This window comes from Phascolarctos cinereus, unplaced genomic scaffold (assembly GCF_003287225.1).
Source record: "Phascolarctos cinereus isolate Bilbo 61053 unplaced genomic scaffold, phaCin_HiC Scaffold_5;HRSCAF=322, whole genome shotgun sequence".
In the NCBI taxonomy this organism is placed as follows: domain Eukaryota; kingdom Metazoa; phylum Chordata; class Mammalia; order Diprotodontia; family Phascolarctidae; genus Phascolarctos; species Phascolarctos cinereus.
The window spans coordinates 322527693-322547391 of record NW_027555958.1 but is presented as its reverse complement, the minus strand read 5'-3'; the positions used below and the strand labels follow the sequence as shown (position 1 = coordinate 322547391).

At 42.1% G+C, this 19699-nt stretch overlaps 1 protein-coding gene across 1 annotated transcript in view; it reads right to left on the bottom strand.

Moving 5' to 3' along the window:
* Positions 1 to 19699, bottom strand: part of IL6R (interleukin 6 receptor) — a 68648-nt gene that overhangs the window by 14540 nt on the left and 34409 nt on the right. Inside the window, exons 6-8 of the mRNA XM_020991651.2 lie at positions 18989 to 19127; positions 4296 to 4342; positions 1003 to 1078 (exon numbers count right to left, since the gene is read on the bottom strand). Coding sequence (XP_020847310.1) covers positions 1003 to 1078; positions 4296 to 4342; positions 18989 to 19127 — 262 coding nt within the window. The remainder of the gene's footprint in view (positions 1 to 1002; positions 1079 to 4295; positions 4343 to 18988; positions 19128 to 19699) is intronic.

Sequence of the window (19699 nt, the reverse complement as noted above, 5' to 3'; positions counted from 1 at the left end):
AAATCTCCTCCTTAGGGCACAGATGGGGCTTTGAGAAGATCAATTCGACATAAACAACACTTTACATCTGTGCAGCACTTTACAATTTACCAAGCACTTTCCACAGGAACTCAGTGAGAATAGGTAGAGCAAGCACCCTTATCTCCACTTTACAGATAAGGAAACTGAGGCACAGTTTCCAAGTTTGCTAGCTTCAGGGTAGATTACCTAAAGGAAGTTAGGCATATTTGGTTGCATTGTGCAGCTAGGTGGTAGAGTGGATGAAGTGGATGGAATGTTGGTCCTGGAGGCAGGAGGACCTGAGTTCAAATGTGACCTCAAACACTTCCTACTTATGTGACCCTAGGCAAATCACCTAACCCTGTCTGCCTCAGTTTCTTCATCTGTCCAATGAGCTGGAGAAGGAAAGGGCAAACCACTACAGTATCTTTGCCAAGAAAACCCCAAATGAGGTCACAAAGAGTTGGACACAACTGAAAAATGACTGAACAATAATCTTTGTATATATACTACATATACATACATGTAAACATGTGTACACAACATGTGTTTATGTGTGGTATATGTGTGTGTGCATATGTGCACATCTACACTGTAAGTTTCTCAGGAATGAACATTTTGCATAAACTTCTTATCAGCAGTCAGCTCTGTCCCAGCTTCAAGTAATGCAATATAGTTGGGAAGTGACTCTAGCGCATTTCTTAACATTCTTCTCTAATTCAAACTTGTCACATTGGTTTTCAACCCATTGTTCAAAATTACTAAGATTTTTCCATATTCTCTTTCCATCCACAGCTTAACCCAGAGCTCCTAGAAACTGAACGCTGGACTCTTTTTTTTTTGGGGGGGGGCCTAGGCAACGGGTTAAGTGACTTGCCCAGGGTCACACAGCTAGTAAGTGTCATGTGTCTGAGGCCGCATTTGAACTCAGATCCTCCAGAATCCAGGGCCGGAGCTCTATCCACTGTTCCACCTAACTGCCCCTGAACACTGGACTCTTACCTGGCAGAGTGTTAGTGACGCCTTCAGGGTTTTCTCGGGAAAGGCTTTCATTGTAGTCATCTGAGGTAGTAGGCACCTGAAAACGACATTCCACAAGTTCATTCATTCAGTGAGCATTTATTAACCACTTACTTTTCAAGGGCTCATAGCCTGGGGGTCTATAAACTTGTTTATATATTTTTATAATTGTATTTCAATATAGCAGGTTTCCTTTGTAATCCTATGTGTTTTATCTCATGCATTTAAAAACATTATTCTAGGCTTCACCAGACTGCCAAAGGTCCAGGACACAATAAAGGTAAGAATCCTTGGCTTATTTACTGGTGTTAGGTGGCTGGAGGATACAATGGAAGAAATATTGTTCTGGTCTCTTTCTGTTCTGTATGCATCTATCCCAGGGGTGGGGAACCTTTGGCCTTGAGGCCACACATGGCCCTCTAGGTCCTCAAGGACCCCTGCCCACATGTGGCCTCAAGGCCCCAGGTTCCCCACCTCTGATCTATTCTCTCTCCCTCTGAGATCTTATCTACACCATCACCCTGGCCCTGTTCTGTGAGCTTTAGTGCTACATTTCTGACTGCCTCCTTGACATGTACACCTCCTCAAAAGCCTTCAGAACAGGAGTGTGCTGGAGCCTGCTCAAACCACTGGGAAGAGCTGATTGTTAAATGTTCAGTGTGAGCATTTATATTTCAGAAATTGGCAAATGCTACAATCTGGGCTTGATTTATCATTTTGTTGATTGTCTAGACTTAAGAGAGTGATGGAGAGGGGCAGCTAGGTGGCAAAGTGGATAGACAGCTGGCCTTGGAGTCAGGAGAACTTGAGTTCTAATGTGACCTCAGATACTTATTAGCTGTGTGACCCTGGGCAAGTCACTTAACCCTGACGTCTCCGAAAAAAAAAAAATGATGGAGAAATTGTTAATAATGCTGATTAAACTTAAAAGTGTGTCATTTCTAATGTGGAAATGCATTTAACATGATTACACATGTATAACCTATATCAGATTGCTTGCCATCTTAGGGAGGGGAGGGAGGGAGAAAAATTTGGAACTCAAATTCTTTTTTTAAAATTTTATTAATTTATTTTGATTTATCAACAATCACTTCCATTTGCTTTTGAGTTTAAATTTTTTCTCCCCCTTCCTCCCCACCACCCTCCCCAAGACGGCGCATAATCTGATATAGGCTATACATTTGCATTCCTATTAAACATATTTTCACATTAGTGAAGTTGTAAGTAAAAATTAAAACCAATAGGAGGAACCATCAGAAAGATGAAACAAAACTCAACAGAAGAGAAAAAAATGATAGCGATTCAACTTCTATAGTTCTTTCTTTGGATGTGGACAGCATTTTCCATCACAAGGCCTCTGGAGATATCTTAGATCCTTGTAATGCTGAGAAGGGTTAAGTTTATCAATATTAGTCATCGCACAACGTCGCTGTTATTGTGTACAAAGTCCTCTTGGTTCTGCTCACTTCACTCAGCATCAGACCATACAAGTCTTTCCAGGTTTTTCTGAAGTTAGCCTGTTCATCATTTCTTATAGCACAATAGTATTCCATTACATCCATATACAACAACTTGTTCAGCCATTCCCCAATTGATGGGCATCCTCTTGATTTCCAATTCTTTGCCACCACAAAAAGAGCTGCTATGAATATTTTTGTACATGTGGGTCCTTTTCCCATTTGTTTGATCTCTTTGGGATATAGCCCTAGAAGTGCTATTGCTGGATGAAAGCGTATGCACATTTTTATAGCTCTTCGGGCATAGTGGAACTCAAATTCTTATAAAAAATGAATGTTGAAAACTACCTTTACATGTAATTGGAAAAAAATAAAATATTATTTACATAAAATACAAATAAATAAATAAAAGTGTGTCACTTGCACTTTTTTTGGGGAGCCAGTTGTTAAATGTTTAGTAGCACATCCTTGCTTTAGGGGCTTCCTAGTGCCAATAAGATGAAGTCTAAACTAGTCTGCTTGGCATTCAAGGTCCACCTCTAGGTAGTCTCAAATACCTTTTCAATCTTTTCTCCCACTATTACCTTACATCCAGCATCCACTCTAGCTCTGTTGAACTACTCAATAGGAAGCAGCATGGTAGAGAGCACTGGATTTGGATTCCAAAAGCCCTGGTTCAAATTCTACCTCAGATACTTATTAGCTCTATGACCCCTGGGCAAGTAATTTCATTTTTCTGGGCCTCAGTTTCCTCATCTGTAAAATGGGGGGAGGAGTTGAACTCCTTGATCTGAGGTCTCTTTCAGCTCTAAATCTATGACCCCCTTCAGTGGTCCTTGTGAATCCCAGCATCGATGTTTCTGTCCTTCCTAGAATACCCTTCCTCTCCTGTCTGATGCCTACAACTAACTTCTGGAGCTTTCCTTCAAGATCCCAATCAAACCCATCTTCCCCCTTTGGCCATCCCTCACTACTCCCACGATCCATGGCCTCTCCCCCTCTCCAACAAAGGGCATTTATTATTTGTCCTGCTTCCCATATGCCAGCTTAACTGGCATTATTATGATTTACCTTTTTTAGATACATGTTCAGGCTCCCCAACTATACTGAAAGCCCCTTGAGGTCAGGCCTCAGGTTTCCTATCTTTTTCACCAGCCTCTAATCTAGCCGCAAGGTTTAACTAGCACCCTACACACAAAAAAATACTCAACAGATGTGTATTGATGAGTCCCCCAGGGTCAGACACTTACTCCCTCTCAGCTCCTGTCTTTTCTTCCGGTCCTGTCCAATGCTTACACCACCATCACCACACTCTCTCTCTCTCTCTCTCTCTCTCTCTCTCTCTCTCTCTCTCTCTCTCTCTCTCTCTCCTCTCTCTCTCTCTCTCTCTCTCTCTTCTCTCTCTCTCTCTCTCTCTCTCTCCCTCCCTCTCTCCCGTCTCTCTTTCTTTTTCTTCCTCCCTTCCTCCCTTTCTCTTCCCCTTCCTGTCTCTCTTTCTCTCTCCCTTTTCCCTTCTCTTTCTTTCTCCCTCTCCCTGTCTGCCCCAAAGGGCTTATCCTGCTGTGAGTGGCTGGGCCACAAGTTTTAGTGCTTAGGGAATTATGTCCCTAGTTAAAGAGGCTTAGTAGGAAAGGGAAGAAATTCGGTTACTTAAGAAGGAGAGCTAAGCAGCTTTGCCTGTAATCTCTCAGTCAAATTATGATACCATGAGCCCACTGGGGCAAGAATGGTCCAATTCTATTTTCTCAAAGACACTTATCAAATTTCAAGGACCAACAAAGAAGAACCAGAGGTCCTAGTGACAACTTCATAGCTTACCTGTGTAGAAATGAATAATTCTGTCTCAGCTGCAAAGCTATTGGTTTCTGCAGATTTAAGAAAAGGATCATTATTTACAATTAGGATAATAATTTATGTTTTTCTAATGCTTTAGGGGGGACAATCAGGTGTTAAGTGACTTGCCCAGGGTCACACAGCTATTAAGTATCTGACACCAGATTTGAACTCAGGTTCTCCTGACTCTAGGGCTGTGCTCTATCCACTGCACTGCCCAGCTGCCTCTTTTCTAATGCTTTGTGACATGATGGCCTTGGAGTTGGCCTTGGAGTGAAAACGACCTGAATTCTAGTCCTGGCTCTAATACATACCAGCTGTGTGACCCTGGCCAAGTCACCTAATTTCTTAGTGCCCCAGGCAACTCTCTAACACTAGCCTGCGGATGAGTAACAATATGCATTGGGTTTCCACACAGGAGCTCCCTATACCCAGGAGATTATTTATCTGGGCATCTATGGTGACAAAATACCTCATAGACATTATTTCTCTCGAACCCTATGAAGTAGATATTATTCCCCTTTTTATAGCTACAGAAATAGCAGCTTAGAGAAATTTAGTGTCTTGTCCAGGGCCACATGGTTAATAAACATCAGAGCTAGGACTTTAGTCCAGGGCCTTCTAATTCCAAATCCAAGACTCTTTGCATCAAACTACCCTGCTCTGGGCTATTCCTCAAGATACCTCTGGACTTTAAAAATGGAACAAGTTCTGAGGCTTATGGCATTGACTTTAGGAAACTCGTTCAAAGTTGGGATGGTCCAGATGACTTCTTAAAGCCCTTTCTCTCTAAACATTCTCAGATTCTCTGTGGGAATGAACTCTTCCAAAGGGACAAAGGGCTGACAACTGGGCACTGGAATATGACTAGGATAGAGTGGAATGCCTTTTGGGTTTTGAAATATTTGTTGTTTCTTGTTTAGTTAATCAACCCAACATCAAGAAGTTAAAAATAATATTGGAAGGGTTTGCTAAGGAATGTCAGTGCAGAGACTATGTGAATTACTCCGTGAGGGAGCCAAGAGAAGTGGCTGGAGAAGATGGCAGCCATCAGATGAAGGGTAGCCCAGTGGTATTTATCGTCAGGGGAAGAATGAACCCTGCCATGTGGTTCAGTTGAAGTCTATTGAGAATTATTAACTATCTGTTGTGGACAAGGCGCTATGCTAGGCACAGAGGGAAGAGTGGTGGGGAAGAGAAGAAGAAGAAAGTGTTCCTGCCCTCGAGGAGTTTATAATCTAGACAAAACCAGGCATTCAGGAAACTGGAGAGAATTCAATTTGGGGAGAATAGCAGAAGAACAGAGAGAAGAGTCCACCTTAGATTCAGTTGCTTCACTCACCACAGTTGAAATGGAAGGTAGGGGGCATGGTGATGAGGTAAGCCCCAGCAGAAGGGTGGGTATCTCAGTAGTGGCACCCACCATGCAACATAAATAAGGCCAGCAGAGGACAGTGAGTTGAGAGGATAACAGTGTGGGTGACTGCCTTTGGAAGGAAGTATATGTCACCATTGAACATTGGAACCCTGGGATAAAACCTTGGTTGCCCTCCTGTTGTTTTACCTAGAGGATGGCCAACTGAAAATTAAAGTGGAGTCACTTTTTTCATCTCTTAAGCTATTATTCTTCATATTTCTGTTCTTTCACCGAACAGACTCCTAGGAGAAGCTTTCTATGCTCATTGCCTCTATTTCATCTCCTCTCAACCCTTCACAATCTGACCACCATATCACTCGATTGAAACTGATTTCTATAAAGTTAACAATTACATTTCAATGGCCAAACCCAATAACCTTTGCTGATTCTTCATCTTTGTTGATTTCCCTGCAGCATTTGACGTTGTTGGGTACCTTCTCCATCTGGATGCACTCTTTGCTCTGGCATTCTGTGACACTGCTCTCTCTTGGTCCTCCAGTCTCTTTTGCTGGATCATCAACCATGGTACTCCCCAACTGTGTGTGAACCCTAAAGTCCTGTCTTGAGTTCTCTTTTCTTCTTTCCCTATACTTTTATTTCTGTGATCTCATCAGCTCCCAATGATTCAATTATCACTTCTGCACATGGCTCCCAGATCTCATATTCTTCTCTAGCCTTTGCCCCAAGCTCTAGGCCCACATTACCAATTCACTATTGGACATTTTCAGCTGGATGTTCCATAGGCATCTCAAACTTGATATACCCAAAGCAGAACTCATTATCACCATGCCATCACCAAACCCACCCCTCTTCCTAACTTCCCCCTTTCTGCTGAAGATGCCACCATCCTTTTAGTCACTCGAACTTGGGATCAACCTCATTTCTTCACCCTCCCTTAGCTTCTGTAACCAATTAGTGGCCAAGTCTTGTAGATTCTACCTCTACAACCTCTCTCTCAACTATCTCCTTCTCTCTACTCATAGAAACCTCACCTTAGTTCAGGCCCTCATCCCTCTCACCTGGATACTCACAATAGCCTTCTAACGGTCTCCTCGCCTCCAGTCTCACCTCACTCCAGCACATCCTCATAGATGGTGAGATCCTAAAGCAAAGGGTTTCCTGTGTCATTCCCCTACTCAGAAAGCTCCAGTGGCTTCCTATTGACACTAGAATAAAATACAAATTCCTCTGTTTGGCGTTTAAAACCCTTCATAATCTGGCTCCAGCTTCCTTTTCCAGGCTTATTATGCCCCTTCAAGCATTATATTTCCCAATTGGTCTACTTCCTTTTTATCATACACAACATTCTATTGCCCACCTACATGCCTTTTGCATGGGCTGTGCCTCACACCTGGAAGGCCCACCTCCCTCATCTCTGCCTCGCAGAACTCCTAATTTCCTTCAAAGCTTAGCTCTAGTGCCACCTCCTACACGAAGCCTTTCTCTATCTTCCCAATTGTCTTTTTCCTCCCTGCACCTATGGTATGTGTACATGATTTTCCCTGATAGAGTATAAGCTCTGGAGGGCAGGGATGGTTTTGATTTTTAATTTGATGCTGAAGACTCAGCACAGCGGCAGCTAGGTGGCACAGTGGATAGAGCACCAGCCCTGGATTCAGGAGGACCTGATTTCAAATCCGGTCTCAGACACATAACACTTACTAGCTGTGTGACCCTGGGCAAGTCACTTAACCCCATTGCCTAGCAAAAAAAAAAAAGACCCAGCACAGTGCCTGGCACATAGTAGTTGAGACTTAATAATTGCTTATTGACAAGACTGATCCTTCTGTGCTGTTGTTATTGTTCAGTCATATCCAACTCTTCATGACACCATTTGGGTTTTCTTGGCAATGATACTGGTTTGCCATTTCTTTCACCAGCTCATTTTACAGATGAGGAAACTGAGGCAAGCAGGGTGAAGTGACTCGCCCAGGGTGACACAGCTAGTGTCTGAAACTGTATTTGAACTCAGCTCCAGGCTGAGTGCTCTATCCACTGTGCCACCCAGCTGCCCTCGCCTTATGAGTAAATTCATTAAATAGGTAAGAAGAGCATCAAAAAACTAATGGATTAAATCAATTTCATGGAAGTCAGGCCAAAGCAGGAAGTTGGTGTCATGAATGATGAATAATGACAATTCTGTCTAAAGTGCACAGTTGTAGGATCAGCCATAGAAATACAGCCTTAGAGCAATAAGGAAGCTTAGAGGTCATAGTCCAACCTTCTCATCTTGCAGATGAGCAAATTGAGGCCTAGAGGGGTTAAGTGAATTGCCCAAGGTCACCTAGCAGAAGAAATGTTATATCTCAAATGTGGCTGACCATATCCCATTATGGCAACTGGAAATCATTATAGACCTTTCTAGAGTATAAGAGAAAAGCAGGTTTTGCAGGTTTTGCATTGTTATTTATAAGGATCATAACAAGATCTAAGATTTAGAGCTGGAAGGGACCATAGAGGTCATTGAGCTCACCTCCCTCATTTTACAGATGAGAAAACTGAGGCTGGAGAGGTTAAGTAACTTTCTCAAGGTCACACAGAGAGATGGGGGTGGGGATTTGAACTGGGACGTTGAGTCCAAATCCAGTTCTCTTTTCATTGTAGCAGGAACATATCATTCTGCATATATATGTAAACTGTATAAATTATATATACAGATAAACTATATAATGTAAACAATAATCACTTTATTTAATTATATTCAGTTCTTCACTTCTCACTTTACTTTGCAACTGGAAATAACCTATATCAAAGATGGAAAAGATTTTTGTTTTATTTCAATCAAGGACTGTTGACCTACCAAAAAAATGAATCAAAGGCAGCACTCAAATAAAAAGTAATTTAATTAGTTAATTTGGAAGGTTGGATTTGGGTTTGAGAAGAGAAATTTTAAATGCTCAAGGCATCCAGTTTTAAAATTAAGAACAGAGAATGCAATATTCTATTCAATAAACACCACAAATAAACATATGCCACCTAGGGTAGCTAGGTGGCACAGTGGATAGAGTGCTGAGCCTGGAGTCTGGAAGACTCATCTTCCTGAGTCTAAATCCAGCCTTAGACACTTACTAGCTGTGTGACTCTGGGCAAGTCACTGAACCCTGTTTGCCTCAGTTTCCACATTTGTAAAAGGAGCTGAAGAAGGAAATGGTAAACCGCTCCAGTATCTTTGCCAAGAAAACCCCAAATGGGGGTCACAGAGAATAGGAAGTCAAAAACAGCAGCGACAATGTCTCAGAACTGTAAGTCGGTGAAGATTGTGAAAAGGAACCTGAAGAAAAAACAATAAGGAAAGGAGGCAGAGAGCAAAGCAAGAAAAGAGAGAGAAACTGGGATGGAGGAGTAGGGGGAAACTGTCAGACACAGGGTGAGGGCAAAGGGAAAGAAGGGAGGAAGAGAGAAAGACACAAAGGGCCCTTTAAATGCTAATGAGCTGATGAGGGCTATTCACAGATCTTCATCTGCTTTTTTCTTTTTAAAGCTGAAAAGGACAACCACAGTAATTTTAGGAATGTAGGAGGGAAGAATTATTCTCTGACCCTGAGAGTCAGTGGTGAACTTTCTCTTTCCAGTCTAGACCCGCTCTTGCCCACCCCTTGTCTAGATGATCTCAGAAATGAGACAAAAACACAAGCTTCTAGAATTTGCTCCCCCATATGTGAGCAGGTGCTTGGGTAGCCTTAAGGCTGTAACCATGGTTTTACTTATGAGGAGGAGTCAGGAAGGAACATTTAAAAGGATTTCTGAGGTATTGGCAAGGTCCTTTTTTCCAACCCGGCAGAGATTACCCAATTACTTTCCTAATATTTCTTTTATATTCCTAATATTTCCTTTAAAATTTCCTAGATCCTATAAGGCCATCCAGACTTGGCCACTTTAAGCTTTCGTCAGCTCTAAAGTGAAAAAAAAAACCATCCACAGATAATAAGTATTTGTGCAAAACCCAACAAAATATCTCCTTTGTGAAAATGGTTGCTATGCAGCTATGGGTCATCTCCACTCATGTGTTATTAGCATCAAATTGCTGTTCTTTCCTCACTGACATCAGCAACAGAGAAAGCAGTCACTGCAGCGGGTGCTAAGACACCTTCTGCTCCGGCCATTATCTCAGCTGATTAGAGTTCAGTGCTAAACCTGGATTAGGTGTCACAGAACCACAGAACTTCCGAGGCGGAAGGGACCTCAGCCTCAGACCTCAAACCTCAGACCTTCCAATCCAAAATCATACCTGGAAAAGGATCTTGTCTATAACAGAAACACACACACACACACACACACACACACACACACACAAGGCAGTCCTCCAGCCTTCGCTTAAAAACCCTCAAGGAGGGAGATCCCACTAGCTCTGGAGACAGCCCGTTCCACTTTTGAATAGCTCTAAATTGTTTGCGGGTTTTTCTTCATCAACCAATTAATTATTAATTATAATTGTTAACTAATAACTATTATAATAATAAGAGAAAAGGGGAATAATATATAATGGTGTTACAAGGGCATAACCCCGGATCATTCCCAGAGTAGCTCTTCCTGGTTCCTACTAACCTCTAGGGACCTGCTTCCAGCCATGCATATGACTCATGGATGGGAGGTTTATGCTGTGAGATGACAGAGTCCTGTGATTGGCTGTTGAATCGGAGGAGCTGATGACTCAGTGGACACACAAGAGGGACTGACCCGCCCTTTTGCTGTTCTCTGCTTTTCTGTGCAGAAATGTGCGGCAAATACTCTTTTCAACCTGCATGGATGGAGGAGGGGTGGGAAGGCCATGTCCCAACCCAGTCCTCTAAGCGACTGCGAGCACATGGCCACTAAAGTATATGTCTTGCCTGGGCAAGCCTATGCCTGGGTTTGGGGTCATCCCTCTTGTGCTTATTCTATTCTGGTCTTAGGCCTATAAGTACTTATCCTGCAATGGTCCAGGATGCTCACAACTTTGTGAGTTCAAAATGTCCATCAGGTGGGAGCTTTTTTTTTTTTTGTAGATGCACTGAGTCACCTGTTACTCTGGCTTGGTATCCAATTAAGGGCATCTTCATCATCTCACAAGGCCTTAGCAATGAGTCATACATGGCTGGAAGCCATGCCCAACACTCCCACAATGTTTGCTGGAACCAGGAGTGGCAACTCCCAGCATGCTCTCTGGGATTCACTTGTTAACTAAGTCAGGAAAGATAAGATGGCCCTAGATCGTGAAGATCTTGAAATGCTAAACAGAGGAGTTGTTATTTGATCCCAGAGGTAACAGGGAAACCTGGAGCAGAAGAGCAACATGGTCAGACTTGTGCTTTAGGAAAATCCTTTTTGCAGCTATGTGGAGGAAGGATTACAGAGGGGAGATACCTGGGACAGGAAGAACAATTAGGAGAATATTGTAATATTCACAGGGGTGGGGAACCCGTGGTCTCAAGGCTACATGTGGTGCCCTCTAGGTCCTCAAGTGTGGCCTGGGAGGGCACCACATGTGGCCTCAAGACGGCAGGTTCCCCACCCCTGGCTGGAAGACAGGTGATAAGGGTCTGAGGGTGGTAGCTATGTGAGTAAAAAGAAGGGAATAGCTGTGAGAGACATAGCACCTACCTCTCCAGGTTGTTATGAAATCAAAATGAGACTATTTATAAAGCACTTTGCTTAAAGCTACATATAAATACTAGCTGTTGTTGTTGTTGTTGTTGTTATTATTAAGGCAGAGTAGACAGGACTTGTCAGCTGATGAGATATATGGTGTAGAGAGTGAGGAGTCGAGGGTAACTCCAAGGTTGTAAATCTGGATGACTAGAAGTTTGGTGATGCTGTCAACATAAAGTAGGTCAGAAAAGGGGTGGGTCTTGGGGAAAAGCTAATGAGTTATGTTTTTAACACATGAAGTTTGAGATACCTATGGGCCATCCAGTTTGAAATATCAAATAGTTGGTGATAAGAGAATGGAGCACAGGAGAGAAGCTAGGACAGGGATGGGGGACCTGCGGCCTCCAGGCCATTGTGGCCTTCTAGGTCTGTGGGTGCGGCCTTTTGACTGACTTCAAGTTTTACAGACCAAATCCTTTTATGAAGGGGATATGTTCTGTGAAGTTTGGTTCAGTCAAAGGGCCACACTTGAGGACTTAGAAGGTCACATGTGGCCTTGAGACTGCAGGTCCCCCACCCCTGAGTTAGAACTACATATATAGATGTGGGATCCCATGGGAGCTGATAACGTCACTGAGAGGGAAAGTATAGACAGAAGAAAGCCCATGCCAGAACATTTGGGGACACTCAGAGTTAGAGGGTACAATAGGGATGATGATCCAGCAAAAGGGATTATGAAAGATAGACAGGTAAGAAGAAAACCAAGGGACAAATGTTACAGGGACCAAAAGAGAAAAGAATATTGGGGGTAAGGGAAGAGGCAGTCAGCAATGCCAAGATTTTGGCTCTTAGAAGGAACCTAAATTTGTCTCTGCAACTCTCACCTCTTGTTCCTTGTTTTTCCATTAAGGGCTAGGCAGAATGCATCAAGAGACCTGGGTTTGAGTTCTGGTTTTGCCACTTGATACCTGTGGCACGTTAAGCAAGAAACTTTACCTCCCTGAGATTGTCTGTTAAAGCATGGATGAGCAGCCACTGATCCCAGAAGTGTTGAAGGTTCCCAGACCCATGACTTTCCATACTAGCACCCTTGGCAGAGCTCCACAGGTGACAGTCACAGGTCCATTGTGAGTAGAGGCAGAGAGCCGATCTAGTCCACAGCTCCATGCTGTCCAGGGAGGAGATGAAGCTATACAGGTTTTCCCTACGACTGGGTAGAGCTCTTTGCCTCATGCTTAACCCCTCAGATTTTGAGGCCATTTGTCAAGAGCTCCCTCTCCTCAACTCACATCAATCAGATGTCTTCCCTCACTTTCTCCTCTTTACCTCTTTCCTTCTCTTTGCCGAGGCAAATTCTTCCTCCATCTTTCTTTGCCAGTAGATTGCCCCTTCTCTCACTAATCTTCAAGCTTTTCTGTCTATTGGCAACGTTGTTGCTTCCTACAAACCACACATATCTCCTCCCTCCTTAAACTCTGACTTTATCCAACCATCCCCACTAACTCTCCGCCCTTTTGTGACTAAAATCCTTGACAAAACCATCTACAATCTAAATCTCCTTTCGCCTCCTAGCTTCCTGTCTCATCAGCTTTCTCCAAATTTAATCATGCCCTTTCCAATGTCACTAATGACCTCTCTGTAATCTTTGACACTGTTGATCACCCTCTTTTCCTGGATGCTCTCTCCTCTCTAGATTCCCATGACATTGCTGTCTCCTGGTTCTTCTCCTACATGTCTGACCGACTTTCAGGCTCCTTTGTTGCCTCTTCATCCAGGTCATGCTCAGTAAATCATGGGTCCCGACTCTAACTTGGGCCCTCCTCTCTTCTCTCTCTGTACTATCTCATTTGGTGATCCCATCAGCTCCTGTCAGTGGAATGATCAATTCTATGCAGAAGATTCCCAGACCTATATAGCCAACCCTAGTCTCCATCACGAGCTCTGGTCTCAAATTGGTGCCTACCTCTTGGACATCTCAAACTGGATGCCCATAAATATCTGAAACTCAACTGGTTCTGAGGAGAACTCATCATCTTGCCTTCCAAACCTTCACCTTTTTGGACCCTCCCATTGAGGGGACCACTATCCTCAACAGTCCCCCAGTCTTACAGCATCTGGGTCATCCTCAACTCATTCACACTCACTCTACACATCCCATCTGTTGCTGTTTGGTTATTTCTGCTTGCACAACATCCCTTGTGTATGTCTCGCTCTCTCCATTCACACAGTTGCAACCCTGGTACAGGTCCTCATCACCATTAGCAGTTCATGTGAAAAAAAAATCTGAGGGCTTTAGATGATCACACTCTTAATATGTGACACAGCTGCTAATAGAGCTCCTCTTTAAGAGAATAAACAGGGCTCACATTTATAGAATCAACAGAATGTAAGTTCCTTGAGGGCAAGGATTGTTTAATTCTTGTCTTTGTAGCCCTAGCACCTAGTACAGTGACTGGAATATATAGCAGGTGTTTAACAAATGCTAATCAAATGAATAAATGAATATAGCACTTTAACGCTTATAAAGAATGGACTTTCAGGACAATAGAAGAATGAGAAGTCACAGGAATTCAATATATAACTCAAAAAAAATTTAATCTGTTAGAGATTCTCAAAAGAACATTGTTTTTAAGAAATAGCCAAGGAAGGGCAATGGTACAGTGGATAGAACACACCTTAGAGTCAGGAGGACCTGCATTCAAATTCAGCCTCAGATACTTACTAGCTATGTGACCCTGGACAAGCACTTAACCCCAATTTCCTCCAAAAAAAAAAAGAACAAAAAACAGCAAAGGAAGAGATATAGACCAGGAGAAGAAGCAGAAATTGAAGGGAAAAATATTCAAACACAGGCAACAGAAGCACAAGGAATGAAATTAGAAATTTCCAAGAACACAATAAAATGAAGAATGGACACATTGAAGGAATACAGGAAGAAGTGGAATTAGCAAAAAATATCAAGAAGTGAAATAAAGAAACAAAGGGCTTAATTGAAAGGGCCTAATTCTGGACAAGATGATAATAAAATTCCTCTGTTTGGAGATATCCAAGGGAAGAAAATAAACAAAACAACAGACTCAACAAATAACATAATTATTTTGCTGGAGAGAAAAATGGTGAAAACAACAGCTAAAGCCAAAACAACAAGCCCAGGAAATGACACAACTGGAAAAAATGTGGAATCTATGCAGGCAAAAAAGATAGATGTGGAGGGCAGGGCATGAAGAAAAAATGGAACAACTCTCAGGCTTCCCAAAAACTAATTTTAAAAAGTCTGATTGCTACATATCAAGTAATCATAAAGGAAAAATTTTAAGAAAAAAAATTTTTAAGGGGACAGACTGTAAACTGATAACATTCACAGGATACCAACAAGTGGTAAACCCCAAATTCAACTCACCCAGACATTGCCTGTAAGAAAAGCATTAGGATGGCTCAAGCTCAAAAAAAGACATGAGTCTGAGAGAAAAGCTAAGGACAACAATAAAGGATCTTTTATTAGCTACACTGGGTAAAATAAGATGGCCAAAAAACAGGATGTCGTATTGGACTCAGAGTAAGGAAAACCCAAGTTTGCATCCTAGCTCAGCAGTTACTAGTTGCATGATCCTAGGTAAGGCACTCAACCCCTCTCAGCCTCAATTTCCTTATCTGTAAAATGAGGACAATAATAGCACTTACCTCCTAGGGTTGGTGTGAGGATCAAACGGTATAACATACATAAAGATCTTTGCAAAATTAAAAGTACTATGTAAATGATAGTTATCGTTAGCTAGTATTATTAAGGGAAAAAACTGCCTCCTGCGGCAGATGAGATGACGATAACACTGACAAGGGAAAGAACATTGACCTGCTTAATTCTTAACTTTGCTTCTGTTTTTTCTGCCAAAGAAAACGATCTGGGGCCTGAATAAAAATGGCTAATGTGGATTTGAACACAAAGACAGGTAGGGAGATGAGAGGAGTACACCTAGCTGCCTTTGAGGAGGTCCAGTTACCAGGTCTAGATGATCTGTATAGTCCAGCCTATCGTGATTACTGAGTTAATCTTGGAAAGACTATAAAAACATAAGTGAGGTGCTATAAAATTGGAGAAGGAGAAATATGTTGTCCCAGTCTTACACAGACACACACACACACACACACACACACACACACAAGAGTTTGCAAACTATCATCCCATGAGATTGTTTGACTTCAATTCCTGGCAAAATTCTATAACAGAGCATTAAAGGGATAGTTAACAAGTAACTAGAAAAGGAAGCAATGACCACAGAGAGCCAACATGGCTTCATCACTATAGGTCATGCTGAAAAAAATCATCTCATTTCTTTTTTTCTTTTTTGGATTGAGTTACGAAACTTCTAGATCAGGAGACTACTGGAGATATAATTTATATGGCTTCTAGGGAAAAAAGGTTTTACATAATCTCTCATGCTATTCTTATGGGAAAGTGGGGAGATGTGGCCTAGGAGATGAGACAATTCTGCAGATTCAGAACTGGATAAATGGCTGGACTGAAGAGGTAGTTATTAATGGTTCAGTGGTTCAACATATGTGACCCTGGGTTTTGGAAGGCTGTATCAGCAGAATGCAAGCTCTGACTGGTCCTACCAAGCTAGAAATGCTTCAAATACTACACTGGTAACAGACTGCTTTTCATTTGTGTGGGTATTCCTTCCACAGACATGGATCACAATCCCTTTACAATTTAGGAGATAAATGGTCTTTTAAGAGTTGGCATGCACAAAAAACTCACTTTCCTGCAACCCACCTGGGATAACTTAGCTAGGCGGAATCTTCAGACAACAGATGGAAAACAGTTTGTTACCAGTGCAGTTCCTTGAGGGGTTGAAATGAAGGGCAATTTGGAAGGCGGTCCTTAGTATAAGTGAACCCAGGAGATGGTCCTTGGTCTCATTCTACTGAACATTTTTATCAAAGACTTTGAAAAAAGGTACAAATGGCATGCTTATCAAATTTGTAGGAGATGCAAAAACTAGATGTTAGAGTCAGAATTCAAAAATCATTACAATATACAGAACATTGGGTCCAACTAAGAATTTAATAAGGGCAGCTAGGTGATGCAGTGGACAGAATGCCAGGTCTGGAGTCAGGTAGACTCATCTTCCTGAGTTCAAATCCAGCTTCAGACACTTACTAGCTGTATGACCCTGGGCAAGTCATTTACCCCTGTTTGCCTCAGTTTCTTCATCTACAAAAGTTTCTTCAGTTTCTTTAGCTATAAAATGAGCTAGAAAAGAAAATGAAAAGCCATTCCAGTATCCTTGCCAAGAAAACCCCAAATGGGGTCACAAAGAGTTGGACACGACAGAAAACCACTGAATAATGACAAATAATTTAGTAGGAATAAATGTAAAGTCTTACAATTGGGTCTAAAAAATCATCTTCACAAGTGCAAAACGGGGGTTGAATTATTCAGCTAGACTGCAATTTATCTGAAAAAGATCTGGGGGTTTTAGAGGCCTGTAAGCTCAATATGAGTCAGCAGTATGTTGTGGTAGGAGGGAAATTAACAAAATATAAGGCTGCATTAAGAAAAGCATAGCAGCCATGAGTAGGAAGGTGATCAGTCAGTCAACCAGCATTTATTAGATTCTTACTAAATGCCAGGCACTGTGGTAAGTGTTAGGAATGCAAATATAAGCAAAAGGAAAGACAGTAACTGCCCTCAAGAAGCTTACAGTCTAATTGGGAAGACAACACATAAAAGGGAACTGGGGGGAGGGGAGGGCAGAGTGTACTGAGCAGACTAGACCTCGTAGTCATGGGTCATTAAGTGAAGTACAAAGATCATTGGGTTTTGTCCCACTGCAGTTAAGTCATTACTGTCTCAGTGTAATCACTAAAAATTAAGATGAGAATTAAGGGATAATTAAATTTATAACTATGTAAATAAATTAAAATTGAGGTAAGAATTAAAAGATTAAAAAACAACAACAAGGTTCTTTTCTTACCACACTTTTGTAGGGGTAGAGAGTACAAGTGTCATTACTGCCATGTTATGAATGAAAAATGTAGAGCTCAGAGAAGTAAGACATCTCCCTGCCCCCAGTTAGAAAACCAATAAGAATCAGTTGGGATACAAGCCCAGGACTTGTAATTTCCAGTCCAGTGTTCTTCCTATCGCGCTTGGGTGTATTGATACCAGTGTGGTATCCAGATCCCTGGAAGCAATGGTTCTACCAATTAGGCACTGGTCAGGCCACATCTATTAAATGGTATTCTATTCTGGGCCATGTATTTTAAGAAGGACCTTGACAAAGAAGACTCTCCAGGGGAGAGTGTCCAAGTTGGCAAGGATTCTAGAAAGTACTTCACGTGAGAATTATGTGAGACTGAGTTTGAAGGGCCTAGAGCACTACGAGATGTGAGGCAAGGGTGTGGGGCTGGGAAGGAGCTTATTGCTAACTTCAAATACGTGAAAGACTGTTATGTGGAAGAGGGAGTATATTTGTTCTATGCTATTCTAGAAGGTATACCATAGATTTACAATGGGAAGGACCTCAAATCTCTTCTAGTTGAACCAATTCCTTTTACTTATGGAGAAACTGAGGCACAGGGCAGTCATGTGTCCAGGGTCACATGAGTAGTAGATGCCAGAGGTAAGATTTGAACCCAAGTCATCTGAGTCCACAGCCAGCGCTCTTTCCATTAAACTACACTGCTTCCCAAATAGATAGAGGGAGACAGACTTGGACTTAACATGAAACAGAACTGTAACAGAGAAGTCCAACAATGAGTGACAGTAATAATAAATAGTTAGCATTTACATAGCACATTAAGATTTGCAAAGTGTTTCTCATTTGATCCTCACAACAGCCCTAGGAGGTAGGTGGTATAATTATCCCCATTTTATAGTTGGGGAACTGAAACACAGAGTTTAAGTGACTTGCCCAGGATCATACAGCTAAAGGGGGTCTGAGGCCAGACTTGAACTCAGGTCTTCTTGACTTCATGTCCAGTATTCTACCCAGCAGGCCACATAGCTGCTTGTCTTGTGAGATAAGTTCCCAGTCACTAGGAGTGTTCAAATGTATACCTGTTGAGTATATTATAGAGGGGGAGTCCTACAGGAGGTTGACGTGCATGACCTCTAAAGACCCTTCCTACCTTAAAGCTCCAGGGTCCTTTAAATCAGAGGTGCCAAATACTTGGCCTGTAAGCTCCCTGCTTGAATCAGATTAAAATGTAAATGAGAAACATTTGACAAAATCAATAAAAATATAATAGAACATATGCAATGTTAACATGTCGTTTTCTAAGTCAATATGCAAGCAGCTAGGTAGCTAGTGGATAGAGCAGTGGAATTGGAATCAGCAAGACTCATCTTCATGAGTTCAAATCCTGCCTTAGACACTTACTAGCTGTGCAACCCTGGGCATGTCACTTAACTCTGTTTACCTCAGTTTCCTCATCTGTAAAATGAGCTAAAGAAGGAAATGGCAAACCACTCTAGTATCTTTGCCAAGAAAACCCCAAATGGGATCACAAAGAGTCAGACACAACTTAACAACAACAAGAAGTCAATATGCAACTGGTAAGAATACTTAGGTGTAGTGTAGCGGCCCCATTTCTATTTTGAGTTTGACACTACTACTTTAAGTCATCCATCATCACTGAGCTTTCAAAAAGCCGAGAACAAAGGCATGTACCCTCTCCCCAATTCTACCTGTCCATGGGGTGCCTGTGATCTCCTTGCTCCATTCGCTCCATCGGCCGTGATTAAACTCCTCCCGGGCCCGAATCTGCACAACATGCCTCATGCCCCTCAAGGCATCACTGATAATCAATGAGTGTCTGTCCTTCCTCTGAAAGAGAAAGGCACAAAGACATAGGAGATGAATTAGCACACACAGACACACACACAACAATTATACATGCACACACACACACATAAACAGAGACCTGGTCACACATGTGCATGCACGCACATACAACACATCTCTAGAACACTTGCACTTGTGTATATACACAAGTATGAGCATTCACAACTATACATACACACAAATGCAAAGCATAAAATATCTTTGACCACATACACCTACAATACTCCAATGCATATACACACATGAGTCTACTCTATCTTTATAACTTTTACCCATCCATTAGTTAATGGGGCCAACTTCTAACCAGCTGTAACAGCTCCAGCTTTTTACCTAAATCAGGCAGTTCTTTGGCGATAAATAATACATTTCAATAGCACTTTAAGCCTTCAAAACATCTCTTTCCTCTTAACTCTGCCAGGGGCAAGTTAGGTGACTCCATGGATAGAACACTGGGCCTAGAGTCAGGAAGACCTGAGCTCAAATTTGACCTCAGACACTTACTAGCTGTGTGACCCTGGGCAAATCACTTAACCCTGTTTGCCTCAGTTTCCTCA